At 37.2% G+C, this 23,157-nt stretch overlaps 1 protein-coding gene across 4 annotated transcripts in view; it reads left to right on the top strand.

Moving 5' to 3' along the window:
- The window catches only part of LOC306845105 (forkhead box protein P1-B), a 179,730-nt gene that overhangs the window by 78,929 nt on the left and 77,644 nt on the right, over nt 1-23,157 (top strand). For all 4 annotated transcript variants that reach the window (XM_079377683.1, XM_079377684.1, XM_079377685.1 and 1 more), the window contains one exon: nt 350-516. In XM_079377683.1, coding sequence (XP_079233809.1) covers nt 350-516 — 167 coding nt within the window. The remainder of the gene's footprint in view (nt 1-349; nt 517-23,157) is intronic.

Genomic DNA, 23,157 nt, shown 5'->3' with positions numbered 1-23,157 from the left:
CTCTGCTGAGATGTGACCGAGGTTGGGTTCCCATCCCATTTGTTCTTTGCTGTTTCTTCATTCGTTCAGACCCAGCAGAAAGAAGAAAGACAAACGGAAAAGGACAAATAGCTTTAAGCTCGCACCTTTTCAGCCTGTTGTGATGAAAGATACAAGAAACAAAAGTGTTAAAGTAAAAGTTTTGTCATATTTGTAATTTATTGTTATTAATATAAACCGCTTGCAAACAGAGCAGCACTGAGGAGGAAAGATGAGAAAAGTGAAATTGAGCAGGACAAAAGGAAACTGACTTTTGCGTGAAATTGTTTTAAATGTGTTTTTTGACACTTGTTTTGTGTTTCTGCTACAGGTTTTCAAGTCATGATGCAAGAGTCAGGGACAGAGGCGACAAACGGAACGGCCAATCAGAACGGCGCCCCACCTAGTGTGGAGGGACACAGAGAAGTTCGATCCAAGAGCGCCACTCCTTCCTCTGACATCACAGTGTCTGACTTCGTCAACTTCCAGCAGCAGCAGGTCTTTCTTTCTTTTCATTCAGTCCTTCCATCATTCGTTTGTTCGTTCATTCTTTCTTTCTTTCCTTGTTCCTTTTTTATTTTCCTTTATTCCTTCCATCCTCTCAATTTCTTTTCTCATCTTTCATCTTTTGTTCATTTATTAGTTTGTTTGTTCCTTCCTATTTCCATTTCTTTTTATTCTTCATTCATTTCTTCATTCGTTCTTTCTTTTTTCATCATTTGTTCATTCATTAGTTTCTGTTCCTTCCTTCTTTATTTCCTTTTTTCTTTCATTTTCTTTCTTTTCATTGTTTATTTGTTCGTTTTCTGCATCCTTTTTTTTAATTTGCTCTTTTTTCTTCACTCTTCCTTGCTTTTGCTCTTATGCTCTTTCTTTCCTTCTTGCATTACTTTCTTCCTTCCTCTTCCTTTTTTGATGTCCTTCCATCTTTTGAGCAGTTGTTTATTTTGTTTCTCCCTTCCTCCTTTCATTTCTCATTTTCAGCCATCATTCAATCCTTGTGTCCTTTCTTTCGCTCTTTCTTTTCATTCTTTCCTTCCTCTCCCTTTTTCTTTTTCATTTTATTGATTCCGTCCATCTTTTGATAATTTGTTCATTTTGTTCCTCTCTTTCATTTCGTCCTTTTTTTGTTTCTTAATTCAATTCTTCCATCCTTTATTCGTTTGTTCTTCCCTACCCTTGTTCCTACCTTTATTTCTTTCATTCTTGCACCTGTCTGTTATTAACGCATGTCAACAACATCCTTCTCTCCTCTCTTTAAGTGCTTGTAAATATTTAATCATTGCCCCCCCCTTCAACCAGAGTACATAAACACATTATTATGATTATTTATGTATATTGAGAGCGGTTTGAATTTTTAAACGCACTAAGTGCTCTTTCTGTGATTGTGTTTTTGGTTGCCAATGTGTTTATCCCGGCAACTCCACAGCATCTGCATTCAGGTGAAATATTTATCAGGCGTGTTGCTACGGACAAATGCATAGGTGCAGTGGAATTCATGGACAGTCGTGTATGTGCTGCATCCCTCCGGACGCCACAGATTTCACCTGTCGCATTGTAAACACCCCTAACACTCAGGTTGAGATTTCAGAGAGCTTCCTTTCAAAAGCATTGGAGCGTGGAGTGTTGCAGCTGTTTTTATTATATACCAAGACCGCCCAAAACATCCTCACTCACACTGAAATAAACAGACGAGCTCTTTCTGTCTGTCTGAGTGTTGCGTTTGCCCACATGACAGCGTGTTGAGTGGGCCAGCATTGAAAAGATCAGCCAGTCGTGTGTTATCTGCACCCCATGGCATGATGGGAGATGTTGTCAAGGATTGTTTGGTGGGGATGGGGAGCTTCTGAAGTAGCTGTCTGTCGAAGTAACGCGGCTGTCGTCGAACTGAAGAGCGCAATGCCTTGGTTTTAATGGCAAACGGGACAGTTCTGCTTGATGACTGGTTTGAAAGCAGAGAACGACACAAAACTGATTTGTTTTAGTCTTAATTCATAGAAGGGATATTGATTTTTGTATTGTGTTTAATTTGGTAAGATGTTGGTTATGAATTAGAATGATTATTTTGGATTACGTATAGGAATAAAACCCATTTGACATCTTGATTTTCCCTTCAGTCTGCTTGAGATCAATCTGTAACTAGAGTATATCACCATCAATCAATAATCTGAAGCATCTGTGATTGGCTCTCACTTTCGCCTTCCCCTGTCCTCTGAATTGCCTCAGTCTGTCGTGTGCTTCTCGGACTTAGCGTGATGTTGTCAGTTCGAAAATCACAAGCATACTGAATTCATTACCGCAGTCGTCACACAAAACCATGGATAAGATTTCAATAACTGCAGGCCACAGTTGAGTAAACAGTTGCACTGAAATTTAATTCCTGTTGACTTTGCCTTCATTCTGTGCCAGGGGCTCAATCTGATTCACTCGGCTGAGACAACAGGGTTATGACTCCGACGAATGCAAGGAAATGGATAGAGAAAGAAGGCAGACGAGCGCCAGAGCAGTTGACTGAATCAGAGATGTGCACTTGACACTCTAAAAAAAAAAAAGAAAAGAAAGAAAAGAGTATTTAACATTACTTCATAGTTTTATTATGATTTTTCATGCTGGTTTATGGTGACTAACAGCAAATATTTTAACAGCTTTTTCAGAATAGTACAGTTTAAAACCATTAAAAGCTAGTTTTTCTGTGTTAAATAGTTTCCATTTAAAGGAGTCATCGGATGCCCATTTTCCACAAGTTAATATGATTCTTTAGAGGCCTTAATGAAAAGTCTATAACATACTTTGGTTAAAATTTCTCAATGGTAGTGAGTCAGCTATTTTCAATTTTAGTCTTAGTCTTATTAATGTCCTTGTTAGTTTTTATCATATTTAGCCAACCTTGTCCTGTTCAGTTTTATTCAAATTTTAGTTGACTAAGTCTCAACATTTTAGTCTAGTTTTAGTCAAAGAACATCGAAAGTATTTTAGTCTAGTTTTAGTGAAAACTTGACATTTTAGCAATAAGATTATTATTATTAATTAACCATAGACCTACAACAGTTTTCATTTTGGCAGCCATTTTTAATTTAGTCTTACTCAAATGTACATTTTAGTTTTCATATTTAGTCAACCTTGTCCTGTTTTTGTTTAGGCAAGGTTAAGTCAACGAAATGTATGAGAATTTTAGTCAGATTTTAGTCAATGAAATTTTAGTCACATTTTTGTCATGCTGTATAATGGTTAAACTGATAACAATTGTTTTTGCTCAAAATTATAATCATAATGATTGTTGTCTTTTGAGGAATTTACGTTTGCATTTCGGGTAGGCTATTGCACTTTCACCAGTAAGCACAAATCAATAGAATGTGGACTCATAGGCCTACATGGTTTATTTTACTTCACCTAGTGTACTGATTTATTATAGGCTTTTTATTATACATATTAATACCAAAGACTTATGAAAAAACATTATGAAAACTGGTAAAACAAACGCAAACTCCTAGTAATTCTACTAATTCCAATTTGCAATAGCCTATTTCTCTATTAAAGGTCCCATGAAATCAAAATTGAAGTTTTTTGGGTGTTACTGTAGTATCAATATGTTAGTCTTAAGGTTATCTGTAAGCGAGTGTGCTCCAAAACAGTGACAAAATTCGCATTTAGAAGATTTCAGTTGCAGTTCGTCACTTCCGCCAAAACGGCTCAACGATTTTTTAGACTTCACATCGTACTTCATCATCTCATCAAACTTTCTGTCCAGTGAAATGCTCTCTAGAATTCAAAGCGCCCGCCCCCTACATTGTAAATAGACGCTGAAGCCGCGGCTGAAGTAGGTCACTTGATCACAGAATTAGTATTTTCTGTACGGTGAATGGCACATAGTGCACTATATAGGGGACAGGGAAAATATGCTTTCCATTGAGGGGAAAAAAAAGAAATCTGGTTTTGCGCTGTCACACTTACCACTGCACTGCACACACACTCTGCTCCGGTCCAGAGACACGATAGCACAGAGCGGATCACATGCGCGAGTCGGTGTAGACCACAAAACGTATCAGACCTATTTGAATTCTACACAGAATGCTATATTTTATAGCAATATGGATGAGATTGTGGCTGTCATAACCTATCAAATGCTGATTTACAGAGCTCAACGGCTTTGAACTTTATCAAGTTGTGATAAAAACGAACGCTATTGGCTATTTTAAAAAGGGGCGGGGCTGATTGATATGTCCCGCCCCATCTTCCTGTTTCAGTTAAAATGACACATAGAATAACGTTGCGTGTTTCAAAGCATTTCAGGGGACCTTTAAACCAACAGCGGTTGAGTAAGTGCATTTATTCAGCAACCGCAATCGCAAACAATACAGTTGAGATCTCATGACAGAACACAGACCAGCTGAGTGACACTTTCATTTAGATCGCTAAACTCCAGCTTGTGTGTTGGTGTTTTCAGATCATCGTCGGCGGCGCTTCCGCAATGAGGAGCGAGCTAGTGCGCATGGTTGCCAGATTGCTTAAAAGAAGCAAAACACCAGGCAGCGAAGCTCTGATTCGGGGATTTGAACTCTTTATATCTGGCTACCACACACATGAAAGCTCACGTAGTAGAGGCATGTAGAACAGTCTGCAATAACATTTTATCTCCTTCTTTTGACAAAAATAAAAAGGGATTTTTGGTAAAGTTTTTATCTTATTTTTTACAACATTTTAGTCTTGTCTTATTTTGTCACTTATTTTGCATGTTGATACAGTCATAGTTATCGTTTATTGACCTGATTATCCTCTCGTCTTCATCTCGTCTTAGTCATGGGAAAAAAGCTAGTCAACGAACATTTTTCGTCATAGTTTTCATTAATGAAATTAACACTATTAACAATGACCCGTTTCGGTGCATGGCCCTTTGAATGCTAATGAGCTCTGCTCACCCCACCCCTCTCTTCCGTGGGGTGACGAGCCGTTCTCTAAGAAAGAAAGAAAGAAGTACCCTGTTGTTAGATATTTTAGGAGGTTACAACTGTTTTTGTCCATATGATGAACGTAAATGGGGTCCAAAACAACAATGACTATCATTGTATGGACAAAAAAGTGTTCTGTAGAACTTTAGAAGAAAGTAATTTCATTTTTGCGTGAACTGTCCTTTCAAGTTTCCTTAAAGGGCATATTGCAGTTTAGAGACTCCAGTGAGTTGATGTATAGAAAAATACTGTAGGAACTAGATTTTCTTTAAAATATACTTTAAAATACGCTATTAAGGCTTCTGGAGTCGTTTTTGTGAGAGAATTTTACTTCCGCATCTGAAACGCGCCAAAACCGGAAGTGACGCATCAAAAGGGAGAGCGGTCCATTTAAACCACAGGAAAACTATGGATCGCAATGACAGTTCGAACGCTGAGGAAATGTTAAATGTGTATTTACACTCGTATGACGGGCCACAGATAAAATGATGAGCCTGCTATGCAGCCAAGAGAGCAGGACAGGCCAGGATTAGACAGAACAACGGTCAGAGAAGACAAATTGAGTTGATGTGAGGAGAACAGGGCAGGTGTTTGGTGAGAGATCAGTGTTAGCTTATAGATATACACACGTTAGCTAATGTAATCAGGCAATAGCAATGCTAGTATTGATACTACCAGTAATAGAAACTAATAAGCGTTGATCAGGCGTGTCACACTCATTAATATCCGACACTGCAACAGATCTGGAACAAGAAAGAAGGATCACATTTCTCCAATCTTAGCATCTTTACACTGGCTTCCTGTAAAGTTCAGAATCGATTTTAAAATAGCTGTTTATGTGTACAAGGCGCTAGCTGGCCTTGCACCAAAATATATCAGTGACCTTCTGATTGCTTATTCTCCTCAAAGAGCTCTTAGGTCCAGTAATCAGTTTCTTTTAACGGTCCCACGTTGTCGCTGTAAAACCAAGGGTGGCCGGGCTTTTTCAGCTGCAGCCCCGAAACTTTGGAATAGTCTGCCTGTAAATGTGAGACTCGCTCCTTCACTAGCTAGTTTTAAGTCTGCTCTTAAATCTTATTTGTTCTCCCTGGCTTTTGAATAATGCCTGCTTAAGGCTCTGTTTTTTTTTTGTTTGTTTGTTTTTCTCAGTTTTTGCTGTATTGTATTTGTTGTATAGCACTTTGGTGCAACTCTTTGCTTGTGTTGTGCGCACAGTACATAAAGCGTGACATTTTTAAACCTCCAAAAGCCCAGTTTCTCCAATGACAAGCTGTACGGTTTTATTATCAGCTCTCAATTTATAAACCCCTACGACTCCTTAAATACGTGAAAAACAACAAACCTGGAGGCTGACATATCATCTATCCTGATTAGTCGACATAACTGTGAAAGACAGTGCTCATTAATAAAGACGAGGGATAAAATAATTGTAATCTGTTTGATCATCTTGACCTTGACAGGGGAATTTATCTTCTCGAACTAGTCAGATTTGGGGGGAAGTAGACCATAAGCTTCATTTAAACATCTCCATTAGGAAGTCAAATCCCCAGTGCCTATTACCTTATATAAAAGAGATGTGTCCCTAAATGGGAGTTCTCTAGATAAAATAGAGCCTTTAGATTCAAATAAAGCCACCTCAAACGTCTTTTATCCTTGTACTAAAGAATTTAGGTCCACTTTTTAAATGGTTTATGCATATAATTAGCCAAAATTAAAGGGACAGACCACCCCTGTCAGCATTTATGCAAAAGATTTCCATTATGGCACAAGCGCCATCTCCAATGAGCAATTCATCTCTCTGTGGTCTGTGGTCGACAAGATTGGGGAAAAAACATGTCTGCGAACATCCTTATGATATAGTTGGGATGCGATTCCAAGAAAAAGCAGTGAATAAGAGGGCAAATATCAAAAGAAGCTAGGTAAAAACTAAGGTTGTTGATTTAACATGTTCAGTAAGCACAGTTGCAAATAAAAACGTAAAAAAATAAAATGAATAAATAAATAATTGAATGACAGTCCTAATAAAAACACATCTTCATAATATAATATAATTTAATATTTAAAAAATATTTGTATAGTGTCACACAAATGACAGTATATTTGTGTTATGTTTATGTACTTTTTTTTTTTTTTTTGCATGTCAGCCATCGCTCATTACAGCAGCGAGTGCACCCACAGGAATTTCCCCATTCACAATACAAACATCCTTCCATGGCCACACAACCAACACAGCGATCTGATACAGCTCATCTCTAATGTGCTCCCCGAGAAATATGACACAATTGTGGCCCAAACCTGGAATCGTACTGGCCTATATCTGATCTCACACATTGCATGGTACTCTCAGTGCAACTTAAAGCGAGAATGCCGTCGCAATCCCGTACTGATTGCGTTCTGTCACAGGCTGTTATTCGGGCCTCTTCAAAGAGCACTCAGTCTTGTCTTGCACTCAGCGAGGCAGAAAGAGAAGTTGTGGTTTTCAGCAACATCTTTTGATGAGGAAGTGAAGATGATCTTGAGAGATAAACATTTAAAGTAAATAAAGCCAGCCTGCTTTTATGCAAGAGCAAAACATTTTTTTGGTGTTTTTAGCAGTTTTTTTTGGGGCTGCTTCTGTAACAGGAAGTCAACCTGTGTGAAGCACACCGAAATAGCTGTGCAACGAGGATGTTATCGTCAGTTTTTGATCCAGCTCAGTTTCTAGGACCATCCATCTGGGAGCCTTCTGATACCCCTTTATGCATTAGTTTGGATCAGACTGTTGAATATAGTTGCAAATGACATTGCTGATCTTGCATTCAGAGATTATACCCGAAATAAATGTATACATTTTTTATAATTATTTATTGAACATCCTGTTTATGGGCAGCGGAAGGGTTAGATTGACAGTGAAGAGGGTGTGTAGATCAGTTCAAGGAAAAATCTTGTGTGACATATTTGAGTTCGACTTTGGTATCTTGACAAATCATAGCACAGCTTGAAACATTGTTGAGATTATTGGGCTCTTTCTCTTTTCTTTGCAAAAGTCTCGATTTGCTCACTACTTATATCATTGCTGCCTTGAAGAACCGGTTGTATTGTTAGCAGTTTTTCTTCATCTTGCACATTCTTCACTCTCATTTCTGTGCATCTAAGCCTCTATATGGCATGATTCCTGATGAGTTATGAGCGATTAAGTAGGTGCATATTTAATCTCTCTTGCATGTTTAAGCAAGCAGCGGTTGACTCAGACTTGCAGAGCAACTGCCAGGAATCCTGCTCAGCTGATACTGCGCTTAAATTTGAAATATTAATGCCCTGTCTCATGGCAGTCTCTCTTTTTTTTAATCACATTTGAGAGCATCCTTACTCAAAGGCATACCACCATCATCTCGAAACCACAGAAAAGACAGACAACCAGACAGAAAATCTACAGCATGAGTAAGTGCTGTTCTTTGATGGAAGGGCAAACTCATCTCAGTTTGTTCAGACAGAATCATGCTTTGTTACAAATCAAAAGATAAGGCTAAGCAATTAGCAATGCTGTTTTCCTTTGACCCCTGAGGAGGCTTAGGAGCCGATGAGGTAATGTCTTTAGTCTGAGTAAGCACAGGTACTTGCATAATGCAGTGTGTAGCAAACCCTGGAGCCCACCGGAGCAAGAAACAAACTCAAAAGTGGCAGAAAGCATGTACTGTGATGAAGATGCATAAACATGCTCATGCATGCACACCCACGAGTGACGCCACCTCGCTCACAGGCAGGGTTGTGCATAATTCAGAACTGAATTGAGAATGCTTATCAAACTCCATTTCAATGTGAATAGAATTGAGGAAAATGTGGTACAATATTGTAATTCAAAATTAAATTTAAGGAAGTAGAATTAAAACTTAATATGCAAAGAAAGTTATATAACGGTTACACTTTATTTCAATAGTCCACTTTAGACATGCTACTAACTATAAGTAACTTTGTAACTACATGTCAACTACATATTAACTAATTCTCATTAATTTGCAACTACATGTCTACTAACTCTCAGAGTAGACTGTTAGGGTAGGTTTAGGGTTAGTAGAAGAAGTTGACGTATACTTTCTGATAGAGTTTCTGATAGTTAGTATATTGTATGTTGTGGACCCATAAAAATAAAGTGTTAGAAGATATTAAACAGACAGTCTACTAATACTCTAATGACTGCTAGTTGACATATAGGTGCAAAGTTACTTACTGTTAGTAGAATGTCTAAAGTGGACTATCAAAATAAAGTGTTACCGATATAACTGATCTTTTAAAAAAATGCTAAATCCATAAATATAGAAATGTATAAGTAATTATAATTTTAATTTTCTAATGTAATTTTATATATTAAACATATATAATACTTTATGAAAATAATGAAAACCTGAAAATAATGTGTAATTTAATTTGTTGTTTTATATATATATATATAACCTATAAAATAGTATTTAGCTAATTTTTTAAAAATAAGATCTAAAAATAGTACAACCACATACAGAAAATATTATGTGTCTTATATATAAAATATTAAAACATCATAAAAAAAAAAACAATCTGAAAATAATATTGTATTTTATGGTGTATTAATGTTTAATATTTATATTATGTATATTATATTATTTTATATATAAAATAACATGGTAGATATTAACATTAAATAACAATAACATGCCAGTTTAACATCCCGTGAGCCTCAGATTCTAACTAATGAATTGAAAATAAATAAATAAATAAAATTCTTAAATTCAGATTTTTTGCAACCCTGCTCAGAGGAAAGACGAGAGAGGGTGAAGAAAACACACATTTGTGCTCTTTTTCACTCTCTTTTCGCTTTAAGGTATCTGCTTGTAAACTGTTAATATTGTCAGATTGCACTAGAGAAAGGCAGAGCCTCCAACTTATTGCAAATCCTGAGCAGGAGATTGGTGTTATGACACCGCATATTGCCCCAAATTGCTTTATTGGTAAAACGCTAGTGCTTCCTTCAATTTTGATAATTTTATGGAATCCCTTGTTGAACGGTTTAATTATGTTATCACCCAACTGGCAACATCTGTCTTTATCCTGGAACAGGTGACAGTTTTATTACGGGACGAATCTCTTGGCTGGATCTGCCGATTGATGGCCGATCTGATTCATAATCGTACAGATGGAGATTGAAATTGTACATTAATGTGCTTGTACGTAGAAGAGAGGAGAAATAATTATTTGCAAGGAGAGAAAAAAAAAACAGAAACACGCTGTGCGTTATTCTCCAAAGCCTGCTACAATTGAAGCATATTGCTTTTTGGGATTGTAACTAATTGTTGCATGCAATATATCCCTCTGGCAGTGCCCTTCTCACCCCCCGATACCCCCAATGCTTTACTCCGCTCATTTACAGGAGTGATATTTAGAACAGGCTGTCTGAAATCTGCAGGTAGTAGTTGCGTCGTCACAGTGGCATTTCTGATCTCCACAGCAGTGATGACAAACGGTTCACACACGATAAAATGCACCTACAAGTAGTTTGTATCCTGTTTACAGTGTTTGATTGACAGCGAGGCGATGAGAGGGGCTTCTCCGCACTGGCGTGCGGTAGTCGGATCGGCCGAACCACTGTGGAGAGCCTCTATGTTAGAGTGCGTGCTGGAAACTGTTTTACTAATGGATATCAGGTCAAATGGTCAGCAATGGAGACAAGTAGTGGAGTGAGAGAACGTGTGTATGCATCTGAAGAGGCTGCCAAAGTGAGCCCAAATGTGTGTCCATATGCGTGAGTGGGTGGGTTTTGCATCACTGCGTGTGTATAAAAAAGGAGCATCCTATTGTTCCACTTCCCATATACCCTTGCTTAAAAATGGGGGTCAATTCGTATGCATGCATACATAGGTGTTTGCTATGCTGGTACCATTAGTGAGTATGAAGCACTTCTTATTGTCTGCTGAGACCGGATGGGCTTTGATGCCAGCGTGTGTGTGTGTGTGTGCCTTAAAGAGGGGAACTCTACACTCTAAGCAGGTGTTCCCAGCAGCTGTCGGACTGTGGCTGCACTGGGAAATGCATCCGTGTTGTTTTAGTATTAGATGGCTTATTTGGAGTCCCGAAAGCAGCGAGGGAGGATTTCTTCTTAACGCACCACTTGAGTTTTCTCATGAAAGAATAACCTCTGTCTCTCTGTAATCGTTCACGGTTTTCAAACAATCAAACATCACTGCAGCGTGCATGCCTTAAAAGAAAAGCATGACGACGTCATTTCATACTTCAAGTGTATTAATGCACATATTCCCATTTTCACACGATCTTGTGTCATCATGGAATTGGAATGTTTACATGCAGAGCCTAAAATGAAACATCTCCCAGTGGAGAATACGAGTAAAAATGAGCATTGGCAAGTATATGAATGAATGTTACTCTCCTGTTGTCCGGTAACTGTATTTATTATTTCTAACAATGCCTTGGTTTTACACAATTAGCAAATCATGAAGACTGCGTTGAAATTTTTATAAGTATGTAATCTGATGCGCTGCCTGTTTTAGAGTGAAGCACAGGACTGTGCTCTTTTCACATGAGCCACTCATGATAAGTGTTTTTAGTATCTCAAAGAAAATGTAACATGTGCCAAACAGTTTGTAATCACCAAGGTTGATAAATCTGTCGTCAACAAAAGAAGATTTGTGGTTTTCCACCCAAAATAAATTATTACTATTATATAAACTAAAATTACAATGAAACACTTTACAGTTCAAGAGGATTATAGTGATATTTAGTGAGAACCAGCTATTGGCAGGTGTGGCAAAATGTTAGTTTTGTTTACATACAAGCAAAAGAAATGACTATAAAGTGGAGGGCGGTTCTTTTTGTTTCGGCTAATATGACCCAATTTATTAGGGATAAAGTTAAAGATGCCACAATATCATGGGGATAGGTTTGAGCATGGGGCTTGTGCAATTTTAATGAGTGTTTCTCTTTAAAAAACTTCACAGAATTAATATGTATCAAGAAAAGTCTTTTTTTTTTCAGAGGACCAAAAACTTCTGGGTAATTAATATTCATAGACTGTGCTTGTTAACACCCCCAATGCAAATGCAGTGGAGATCCAATTAACATAGAATGGTCCCCGAGGAATTGGGACGATAAGGGTTAAACGAGCTATTGAAATTGAAACTAGGCCTTTCGGCCCGTTTTTAAAACACTTATTTGTTTCAATAAAACGGTAATCCGTGTAGCTGCTCGTTTCTCAGATTAAGGCATCTCAGTCGGACTCTGGAGGCTTGGAACGAAGGTACAGATGTGTGCGCGCTCGTGGTGCCCACCCGTCACTAATGCAGAAGTGCTGTAGCTGAGGTAGCTTTTATTTCTTATTCATAATCTGCTGGCGCTAGGCAGATAATAGACGTCAGTGTTCATTCAGAGAGCGGCGCGTCAGCCAGACCGCGGCTGACAGAGCAAAGTACCGGGGTTCTGCGTGTCTCTCGCTAGCTACTGGCCCTTCCCGTATCATTCCCTGGGGGGCCGATGAGAAACGCACCTGCTGAAGCGCTACAAGAGTCTTCGACACTTAACAATGCCAATAAACGTGATTGTCCTGTGATTTGATGATGATGTGCTGCAGCTGTTTGTTTTGTTTATATCTGACATGCACATATTGCCTCACAGAATCAAATCTTCATCAGTGGATTATTACTATAGAGAGGTTTTAAAACGTGGGAGGGACATTATGAAGACGTTTATGGCACACATAAAGATGTTAGAATGCCTTCTTAGCAATTATAAGCATCACAGGACAGATTTTTTGCACTTGTGTAGTAATTGCATTGGGAAGGTAAAGAAATGACCTTTGACATGCAAAAGTTAAATAAAAAATGTACTGCAGTAAGCTTAGTTTCTGCCAAAATATCTTTCTTACTCCAATTTTTACAGCTTTAAAACTGTGGTAACTTAAAATGTCTTAGGAAAGTGATTTTATTTTATATTCATATTAATTTATATTTATTTATCCAGTCTTCAGTGTCTCATGGTCCTTCAGAAATAATTCTAATATGGTCATTTGATCCTCAAGAAACACTTCTTGTTATTACCTATGTTGAAAACAGTTATGCTGCCTAATATTTGTTGTTGTTGTTGTTGTTGTTAAAATGCTAAATTATTGTTACTTTTTAGCAATTTAATGTGTCCTTGCTGAATAAAAGTATTCATATCTTTAAACAACAACAACAAAAAACTTAATAACCCCTAACTTCTAAATGGTAGTTTGTGTATGTATATGGTGACCATCCAATATCATAGTTTAAATATTGTTATTATTATTATTAGCCTTTATTTAACCGGGCAAGCCAGAGTGGATTCTTATTTACAACAACAGCCTGGCAGGAGAATTTCTGGAATCTCCTGGAGGACATGCAGATTATAAACATACAATATATTGCAAAATAACATGAAAAAAATAACTAGTAGCATACCATGATTAAGATGTATGCAAAGTGTTTTACCTTGTAATGACATTGAGGGTCTTTTTTTAACAGTTGATTGCATGTGGTATTGCGATGAATATTTTTGTCCGTGTTCGTTCTATAGAATGACCGTACATTTGAAATGTGCAAAAAAATGGTCAAGCTAAATTTGTTAGATACTAATAGCCATGGACTCAAAGCCACAGACCTCAAATTTTGATTTCATGGGGTTTTTAAGTATCAAATATCACACGACCCTGTGTAAAAAGATTACAGGAAATAAAAAAGCTAAAATCTCATTCTGTTAGTCCAGCATGAACAAGTCTGACCCATCTTCCTCCAGCAAACCCAGTTATGTTCATCACAGCCCTCTCGTGCCATCACTCCTGCCAGTAATAACCACTTCCTAGGTGTGCGGCAGTGATGTGGCCTCTATTCCAAAGAGAAATGGTGCTGGCCGCTGACTGCTTGTGTACCATTTGGAGAATGATATTCCCTGTCAGTGCCGTGATGTCTTCCCATAAATATCAGTGATGGCACCTTGCGTTCTAGGAATGACGCCCACCATAAATAGTTCCCCTTTGCACACCGTACACATAAATCCTTCATCCTACTCCCCTTTCCTTTTTTTCTTCCGTATGAAAGGGAGGAGAGAAGGAAAAGGTGATGTATTATTTACATGGACAATAAAGAAACAAATGTTTTGCAGCATGGAAGAACGCAGAGAGCAATTCCCCTCGCAGTGGTGGGGCATGCGACCGTGAGACTCTCTGAGCGGCAGTGAGCTGCTGTTATTTGCTTGTTTACAACCTCTGACATGATGTAATGGGACGGGCCGTGAAAGCACTAGCTAGCAAATGGCACAGAAAATAAGACCAGGCCTTTATGTCTGCACACACTCGCTGTCTATTTCTCTCTTCTCTCTCATTCTCTAATTTTTTTTCTTCTTCTTACCCACTGTACCCTCAAATATGCTGTGTTTTGACTACAGAGATGTGAACCCTGAATATAAGTCACTGTTTTTTGCATTAGGATCTCCCCGAGGTAAAATATCATGTCCAGCCATGAAATGCAAAAGTGAAATCTAGCAGAAAGAAATATTTATGACCATTTTCTGCTTGATTAGATGCGGACGTTGTGAGCCTGGAAAGACAGAGAAGCCGGACAAAGGGCCGTGCGCGGCTTCTGAACAGATGTGTAGAGAGAAAACAAGAGCAAGAGTGTGATTGTTTGAATGGAAAAAGGCTTTGAGTGATTGTACTGTAAATAGGAATTGGTGATTGAGGCATTCTTCAGTAGTCCTTATTTTTAGACTGTAAACCACTACGCCATTACTATTCCCAGCTTTCCCTGAAAGTAGGTCTGGATAATGTGACTGCGTATACTGTCGATATGTCGAGATTTTGATAGACTCTCTATAACTTGTTCTTAGATTGATCTGTTTTGGTTTTAGAGGGCGAAAGAGTTGTCCAAACAAAACAAATCACAAAACAAAACAAAAAATAAAGTAAATAAAAATAGAAAAAGAAAGAAAAGAAATCTAAAATATTTTTTAAAATTTAAGAATTAAATTATTAATAAAAAAAAACGTGTGTGCGTGTATGTGTGTGTATATATACACATACACGCACACACATTTTTTAAAAATTAATAATTTAATTCTTAATTTTAAAAAATATTTTAGATTTCTTTTACATTTTTATTTACTTTATTTTTTGTTTTGTTTGGATATATATATATATATATATATATATATATATATATATATATATATATATATATATATATATATATATATATATATATATATATAATTTATTTTTTAAACATGTAAGTACTTTTTAAAATTATATTATTATTTTACCTATTTTTTTTGAACCCCCTAGTGAGGTTTTGTTTTGTGACTATTGTCTGTTTGGTAGCTTTTATTTTTGTCTCTATTGTTTTTAGCTCTTGCTTGCATACTTTGCACAGAAAGCAAGACTGTGTACGCAAAATGCAAATATTGTCTTCCTGTTTTGTGTGTGTGTGTTTTTAACCCTGTGGATGTGTGCATGTGATTCTGTTTGTGCGAATCTACGCCGGTCGTGTGTGTTACGGGGGGGTTGCCAAGGGTTTGTGGGTAATTTCCCTGATGTCTTCTATCAACAGAACATCCTGTAATATAAGACTTCTTAGTGAAATGCTCATATTGTATTTGACTGTAATTTATCTTCATAAATACTTATTATGGTATGATAAACATTTCTGTTATCATTAGATCTTACAGCACAATAATTCGACTGGCATGCGTGATTATGAAAAGCAGCGCTAGTAAATAATCTCTTAATTGCAATATTAATGCAATCGTTTTGTGCACAAGCAGTCTGTTCGGCTCTCTGGATGGCATATTTGATCTAAAAGCAAGCATGTGACATTTTTTCAAGGATCAGAGCATGTGTAAAATTATGAGAGTATGATTAATTTTTCAATTTCTCTCTGCGGATATCTAATAATTGTGCCCAAAGATAGCCAAAGGCTGCTATTAAACATTAAAATGCAGAAAAAAGAAGGGGGAAAAAAGAAACCACAAACAAAAAGAAGGAAAGTTAGAACTTCTGTAGGGCAACAGATAAAATAAAGCAAACTAGTCAAGGTTTGTTCAAATTGTTCACACTTTATACTACTGTAGGCCTTTTTTAAGTGACTTTCTGTCACTTAAAAAAGAATTATTAATGCTAATTTTATTTATTGTTAAAGGAATAGTTTACCTAAAAATAATAATCTTTTAATGATTATTTACTCACCCTTATTTTTGTCTCTGTAGAATATCAGGAGAATATTTGAAAAATATTCACACTACTGCTCTTGTCCATAAAATGAAACTGAAAGGGAAATGGGAGCTGTCGACTTCCAAAAATAGCATCTGCAACTGGTTTGATGTACTATAAGTGATTCCTTTAAGAGCAAAGTGTAGCATATTTTGTGTCTACACATTATGTGTGGATGTTTGATTGTATTTGAGATGATAAAAAGATACTTTCTCTCCATCTGTCTTTCGTCATCATTCTCCTGGCCTCCATCTTTCCTAAATCCCCAACCACCCTCCTGCTTATCCGTCTTTATCACTTTGCTCTTTCCTCTTAATATCATCTTCATCTCAGATTGCCATGGCACAGGGGAGATGCGCTTGTTGATCAAATTTGGCTCGCACAATGCTCGGCGATCCGCTTGGCTGAAGTGCCCGCGATATGCGCTGAATGCTGAGGATGAGCGCCACGGTGGTGCGGTGATTGATTGATTCAGCCTGTCACAGGACAAGATAACAGCATCAGTAAATACTGATGGAGTAGCTCGCTCTACTCCTCCACAGTAGGCCACCGTGGGGGCAACACGTGTTTGAATGTGCCCTGGCCCCCTCAGGAAGTGGGTTATATTGAGGGAGAGCTGTGTGACTGTGTGTGTGTTTCACTCCAATGATATTTATTTTGAGTATCGCTGTGTTAAAGGAACAGTTCACCCAATAATGAAAATCCTGTCATCATTTACTCACACTTGTGTCCTTATAAACCCGTACAAAGAACATTTAGTACCATTTTCAGTGCTCTGTTTCCACAGTGAGATCAGTGATACACAAGACCTGATAGTGTTTGGTATCGGTGTTAAACATGCTGAATAACAACTTAATTTGTGTGTCTTTCACACCATGTGGTTCTACAAGACATTTGAATATAGTGCACAAGTTATATTTACATTTACATTTATTCATTTAGCTGACGCTTTTATCCAAAGCGACTTACAATTGCTATATATGTCAGAGGTCGCACGCTTCTGGAGCAACTAGGGGTTAAGTGTCTTGCTCAGGGACACATTGGTGTCTCACAGTGGATTCGAACCCGGGTCTCTCACACCAAAGGCATGTGTCTTATCCACTGCGCCATCACCACCCCTTTTTTGTTTTTTTTTGCCTTTTTTGGAGCTCGACAGCCTTTGGTCCCTATATACTACCGATCTAAGGTTTGGGGTCATTGGGTTTGAGTCATTTTTTTTTTTTTTTTTTTAATCAGCAAGTATCCATTAAACTGGTCAAAAGTGACAGTAAAAACATGTATAATGTTACAAGATAATTCAGTTTCAAATAAATTTGTAATTTTTAAAAATGTTCTATTTCATAGAATCCTGGAAAAAAGTATTGAGGTTTACACAAATTCCACAAAAATATTTAGCAGCACAGTTGTTTTCAATATTAATAATAAGAAATGTTTCTTGAGCATCAAATCAGCATATTAAAATGATTTCTGAATAAATGTGTGACACTGAAGACTGGTGTAATTGCTGCTGACAATTCAGCTTTGTCATCACATAAATTACATTTTGAAATATATTGCAATAGAAAAGTTCTTGTAACAATAGTTCACAATGTTATTGTTTTTACTATATTTTCAATCAAATAAATGCAGCCTTTATGAGCATTAGAATCTTCTTTCAAAATAATTAAAAAGTCTTAGCAACACTAAAACTTTTGAATAGTAGTGTACTTTATTTATTTTTTTTAAATAAAATAAAAAAGTTTAGAGTTTGCTAAAGATCTAATTTTAGGTCCCACAGAAGTTTGAATGTCATACAGATTTGAAAATTCCATAAGTAAAATAATGATAACTTAATTTTTGGATAAACTACATGGTCTCAATAATATAAGGAATTTCTTCTAAGGAGTTTCTTTCTTTCCTCAAGGTGGTCTTGTTGACAGGTCTTAATCTTGATAGCACTACTTTAGTTAGTGTTGATCAAATGCTCTTTTGCTGGTTTCTCCCTCATTAATCAGCTGCTGATAAAGCCGTGATAGGATTTGCCAAAAAAAAAAAAAAAAAGAAACCGTGTACAATAAATTAGTTCTTTATCTTCTTAATAAAATCAAAGTGGACGTGGAATGATTGAGGTTATTTATTGGCCATTGGGGAGATAGACAGACACTCTTGAGATGAGAGAAAAGTCAAAGGGAAAAGTTCTGGACAGGGAGGCTGGAATTGAAAATGATGTCCAAGGGAAATATCATTTCTTTATTTTCTTGCTTGCTGTATCTTTCTTTCTCTTCCTCTTTCTTTATAATTCACACCCACACTCACCAAAAAAATTGAAATTTAGTCATCACTTACTTGGCCTTATGTCATTTCAGACCTGTACGACTGTAATGTTGGTTTGACACCAGTGTCTTCTGCTGAAGAAGGAATGTAAGCTCCATACAATTGTAGGCTGAGCCTTTGTATCGTAGACAAACACTTCTTTCTTTTGAAGTTTAGTTCAGGACTTAAGCAGGACAGTAAAATGTGAGTAAATGAAGGCCTCCATATATCCCACAATCCTCAGCTCTTAAGCACACCTCAGCATACCATTCCTCCTAAGTATTTCAGCTGAGGCAATCTATAAACTGCCAGAAAAAAGTGGGTTTCCACAGAGTGTGTATGCGTGTCATCTGTTTTTAGCTATCTTGCTGAAGCCAGAAACACACACATACGACACCACATATTTCAAACAGATGTTGAAGTTAGGAGGCACACAAGATCCCGCAATCAAAATAATTATCCTTACAGCCCAATGTTTATAAAGTGTTTATGTGACACTAAGCATTGGGTCTCACTGAAGTAGCCATCATGTGTTAAACACGTTAAAGTGCTTGTCAATCTCCAAACACCTCTACAATGTCAAGCCTCGTAAAATTATCATTATTTGAAGAAAAACTTTTACACTGCAAACAATTTACAGTGTCATTTTTGTATTCATAGTCGTACCATTTACTATTCTATAGCTAAATAATTGTTAGTATTTTTATTGAATGCTTTTATTTTATTTTATTTTTTTAGCAAAGTATTAACAAGACCAAGAAAACTGAGGAGGAAGGGATGATGTGAGGCAAATTCTAATTTGTATTGTCACCACTATAGTGCGCTTAACATTAAGCCAGTTTTTCAACATTTCTCATGCACATTTATACATTTTATTTCATGTTCAACTTCAAATTCATTTTCTTTTGTACATTTTTACATATCATTTTTTTAAATGCTGCTTTCATTGTTTCATTGAATCGTCTCACTTTCTTAAAGAACTTCTCTCGTCTGTTAATGGACACACTCCTTTTGTTGAGCCGAAAACCCAGAGAACTTCATATTTCACACCAGCAATGAAACCGTACCACGCTTTTCACCGCCACCGAAATGATGCACAATATAAGAGCTCGCCGTATGAAGTCAATTAATTGGCGCCTGTGGCTATAACATGGACATTGTGTATAGATGGAGATATTTAATTTAGGCCAACAGTCCCTGTGTTTGTTCCATGGGGATCGAGGGACAGTGGTGCGTCCCGAATGAATCAAGCAGTAAATGAGGAGCAGAAAAATAGGTAATTATGTTAATCTCACAAATGAATGAGACACTGACCTCTCGCATTAATTGATTTTATGTGCCTGAATCGTATTTATCTCTCTTTTGATATATTTTTCCATTAACATCTCTGATGTAATTAAAGAGGTTTTATTTAGAAGGAAATTAGCCCTGGATGCCGGCGACCATTAAAGGAAGAGAGTCACTTTTATGCCGCGTTAACGAGACAACGGCGTGTTGGCGGCGTTTTAGCTGTGCTACGCTTGCCCGCACAAAGACCTTAAAGCTTAAATAGCCCCTATTCTTTAACCTTAATCACCGCGTTGGCTTGCCAGATCCTCTGCCTGACCGCGTACGCGCGTCCCGTCGTGAGCACCTCGTGTGCTCTTACGCCCTTTCCGGGTTCTCATTTTTGCGCCTAATCAGCAAAAAATTAAACTCGTTGTGGGCTTTGCTCCGTATTAAATGGGTGATTATTGGTAATAAATACTTTTTTTAATACTCGCTTATTACATAGGCAGTTTTCTTGCTCAGTTAATGAGTGTAATTTGATTTGCTTGAGAGATTACAGTCCTCTCAGAATTAATGCGCCAATCCCGTCCCCTGGATTTAAAGACATCTCGGATTCTTCACAGGTCGTGTGCTTCTGCGAAGCTTCCTCTCTCACATAGCAGCTAATGGAGTTGAACAGCAGTCTGTCACTTCACTATATAGCCCATGTGCCCTTGGTTCCTGCCGAGCTTGTTGTTTAGGGGGCTCCGCTGTCGTTTAAGTTTTAAATGGGGTTTACCGAACTGATTCAAGTGATGCAAGGTTTGAGGGAGATCTGTGAGCTGAGCGAGCGTGTAGACCAAATGAGGGTGCACAGCTCGGTGTTAATCGCACACAATCAAACCACAAACGTTACTTCAATTCTTCAGAGAGGTGGCACAAATTTCTTTCTTGATTTGACAGTTTCATATTTTTATCACACGTCTGCTGTAACGTTTTCAGTCCTCTGCATAACTCGCCTTCAGCTCCAAAGGTGTGATCATCTAGTGCTGAGACACTTGTAATGTTGAAAGTTTCTTCACATAAGCATGGCCGAGACACTTCCAGTAATGCCATTGAAAACATGCAGAGGAAGCCATTGATGGGAATAATCTGTTGCTCAGAAGTATCGACTCCTCTAGAGTTTCTGAAGATCTCAACATTGTCTCAAACTGTGCTTTGATTTTCTAGATACTATAGCCTGATTGGTAGTAAAAGATATATACGCTATTGTTCAAAAGTCTGGCCTCAGTAAGATTTTTTTTTTTAAAGAAATTAATGCATTTTTTTTTTTTAAGAAATGAATGCATATTTCTGTTTCAAAAAATGTTGTGCTTTTGAACTCTATTCATCAGAGTATCATGAGAAAAAATATTAAGCACCACTGTTTTCAACATTGATGGTAATAATAAGAAATGTTTCTTGAACACTAAATCAGCATATTAGAATGATTTCTGAATGATCATGTGACACTGAAGACTAAAGACGTATTCCTGACAGCTTAGCCATTACAGGAATAAATTTCATTTGAGAATGTGTTGAAATGGAGCAAAGTTATCTTAAATTGTAATAAAATATTACAGTATTGCAGTTTTATTGTATTTTTAAACCGATAAGGGCATAAGGACTTTCAAAACTATTAAAAATCTTACCAACCTCAAACCTTTGAACGGTTTTAATGAAAGATAATTGCTTAAAGAGAAAATTGTTTTAGCCATGCATACATAATTTTATCATTTGATGTTTACTGTGTCAACAACCAGCTCATTTGCATCTATTTTTATTTGTCCACAATAACTTTTAAAGAAAAAAACTGAGACAAAATTGACGCTTGAACAAAACCTTCCTGAATACCACAAAAAAAAAACATTTTTCCTTTTCATCTTTTTATTATAATTTCTTCCTTTTTAGACAATTTGGCTGTCCATCCGGATGCAGTAGATGCCTTCAGCATCTCTTTTTTATGACAAAAGCAATCTCATTCTTTTTCCTCCCTTCTTTTGCTTTCTCTCTGGGATAACATTACCCAAGTTGGAATGACTTGAGCCGAGTCTGTAATTCCCATGAAGCTGCTCGGTCTCTCAGCAACTCAATCCCAGACCGTGGCCAATCGCACTGTGATATATCAAGAGCTTTCTCTCTGGACTCACTGCCTAATGACACCAGGAGCTGACCCTTTGTGTCTTCCTCATCCAAGAGCAGCATACACTCACACACACACACACACACACATTGATAAAACTGCCTTCAGGTGAGAAGAGTCTATGAAAATGATACCACACAGATTTTGCAGAGGGGCTTGTGAATTATCGTGCCTCTGTATATCTTTGTCAGTTACAGAAATCGGCCGTTTGGACAGACAAGTCATGTGAACTGTGTGCTTAGCTGTTTGTACTTGACTTTAAGTTGGACATCCAGTGGGAAATTATGAAAAGTAAACCATTTGCATTTGTTTTTTTGAATTGTGCATCAACTTCTGTCCACTGGATTATGAAAAGTAATCTGTAAACGTGTAATTAACAATAGCTGAAAAAGGAAAGACACTGCAGAAGTGATGTTACATTTTCATGAAACACTGCAAAGATAAATATTAGTTTGCTGTAGAATAACAGCCAGTCATTCACAATAGGGTTTGATTTTTGACTACCTCTGCACTTCGAGCTGGTTTGAAATCTGGCCAACTAGTCTATGCTCGTGACCATTCTTGTCAACGGTCTGCCAGATTTTTCTAACAGCAGCCCACGACTTTCACTTTGACTTGCACTTACACTCATGACAATGAGAAAGATCGTCCGTGATATAAAGCCCCAAACCCAGTTTTGATTCAAAACAATGACAAAAATCAAGGTTCAGAAATCGAATACTAATTTGAGTCAACCATCGCTGTGTTTGCAAGGCACTCTTGCACCCCCTTATTTTTCATCTCTCACCATACAATCTGATGCAACATCTTGAGCATAAATGCAATAACAGAAAAGAATAAGTTCTATATTTCACATTCCCCTCAATCCCCAGCGGTTTTGGCATGTTCTGACCGTTTTCCATGTTGACAAATGAATTACCAGAGAAAGCAGTGGCAGGTTTACCTGAGCATTATATCCTCAAGGAGAAAAGTGAAGTCAGATGGCATTGTGTATGTGTTTGTTTGTGATGGAGATGTAACCTCAGGTTGCTTCTTAAATTCCCTCACATCACTCTCCTCGGCCTTCCCAGCAGGGTTGTTATAGTTATATAGTATACTAAGAAGATCATAAAAAAAAAAAGACAAAAAACATACAACAAACTTACTAATAATTAAAGTAAACTTAAAATGAAATTGGAAAATATAAGAATAAAAACTGATTCAAAATATTACATTTAAAAACAATAAAAGTA

This window comes from Barbus barbus, assembly GCF_936440315.1.
Source record: "Barbus barbus genome assembly, chromosome: 25".
NCBI lineage: Eukaryota > Metazoa > Chordata > Actinopteri > Cypriniformes > Cyprinidae > Barbus > Barbus barbus.
Note: the sequence above shows the minus strand (reverse complement) of the source record. Positions and strands in the feature narration are given on the sequence as shown.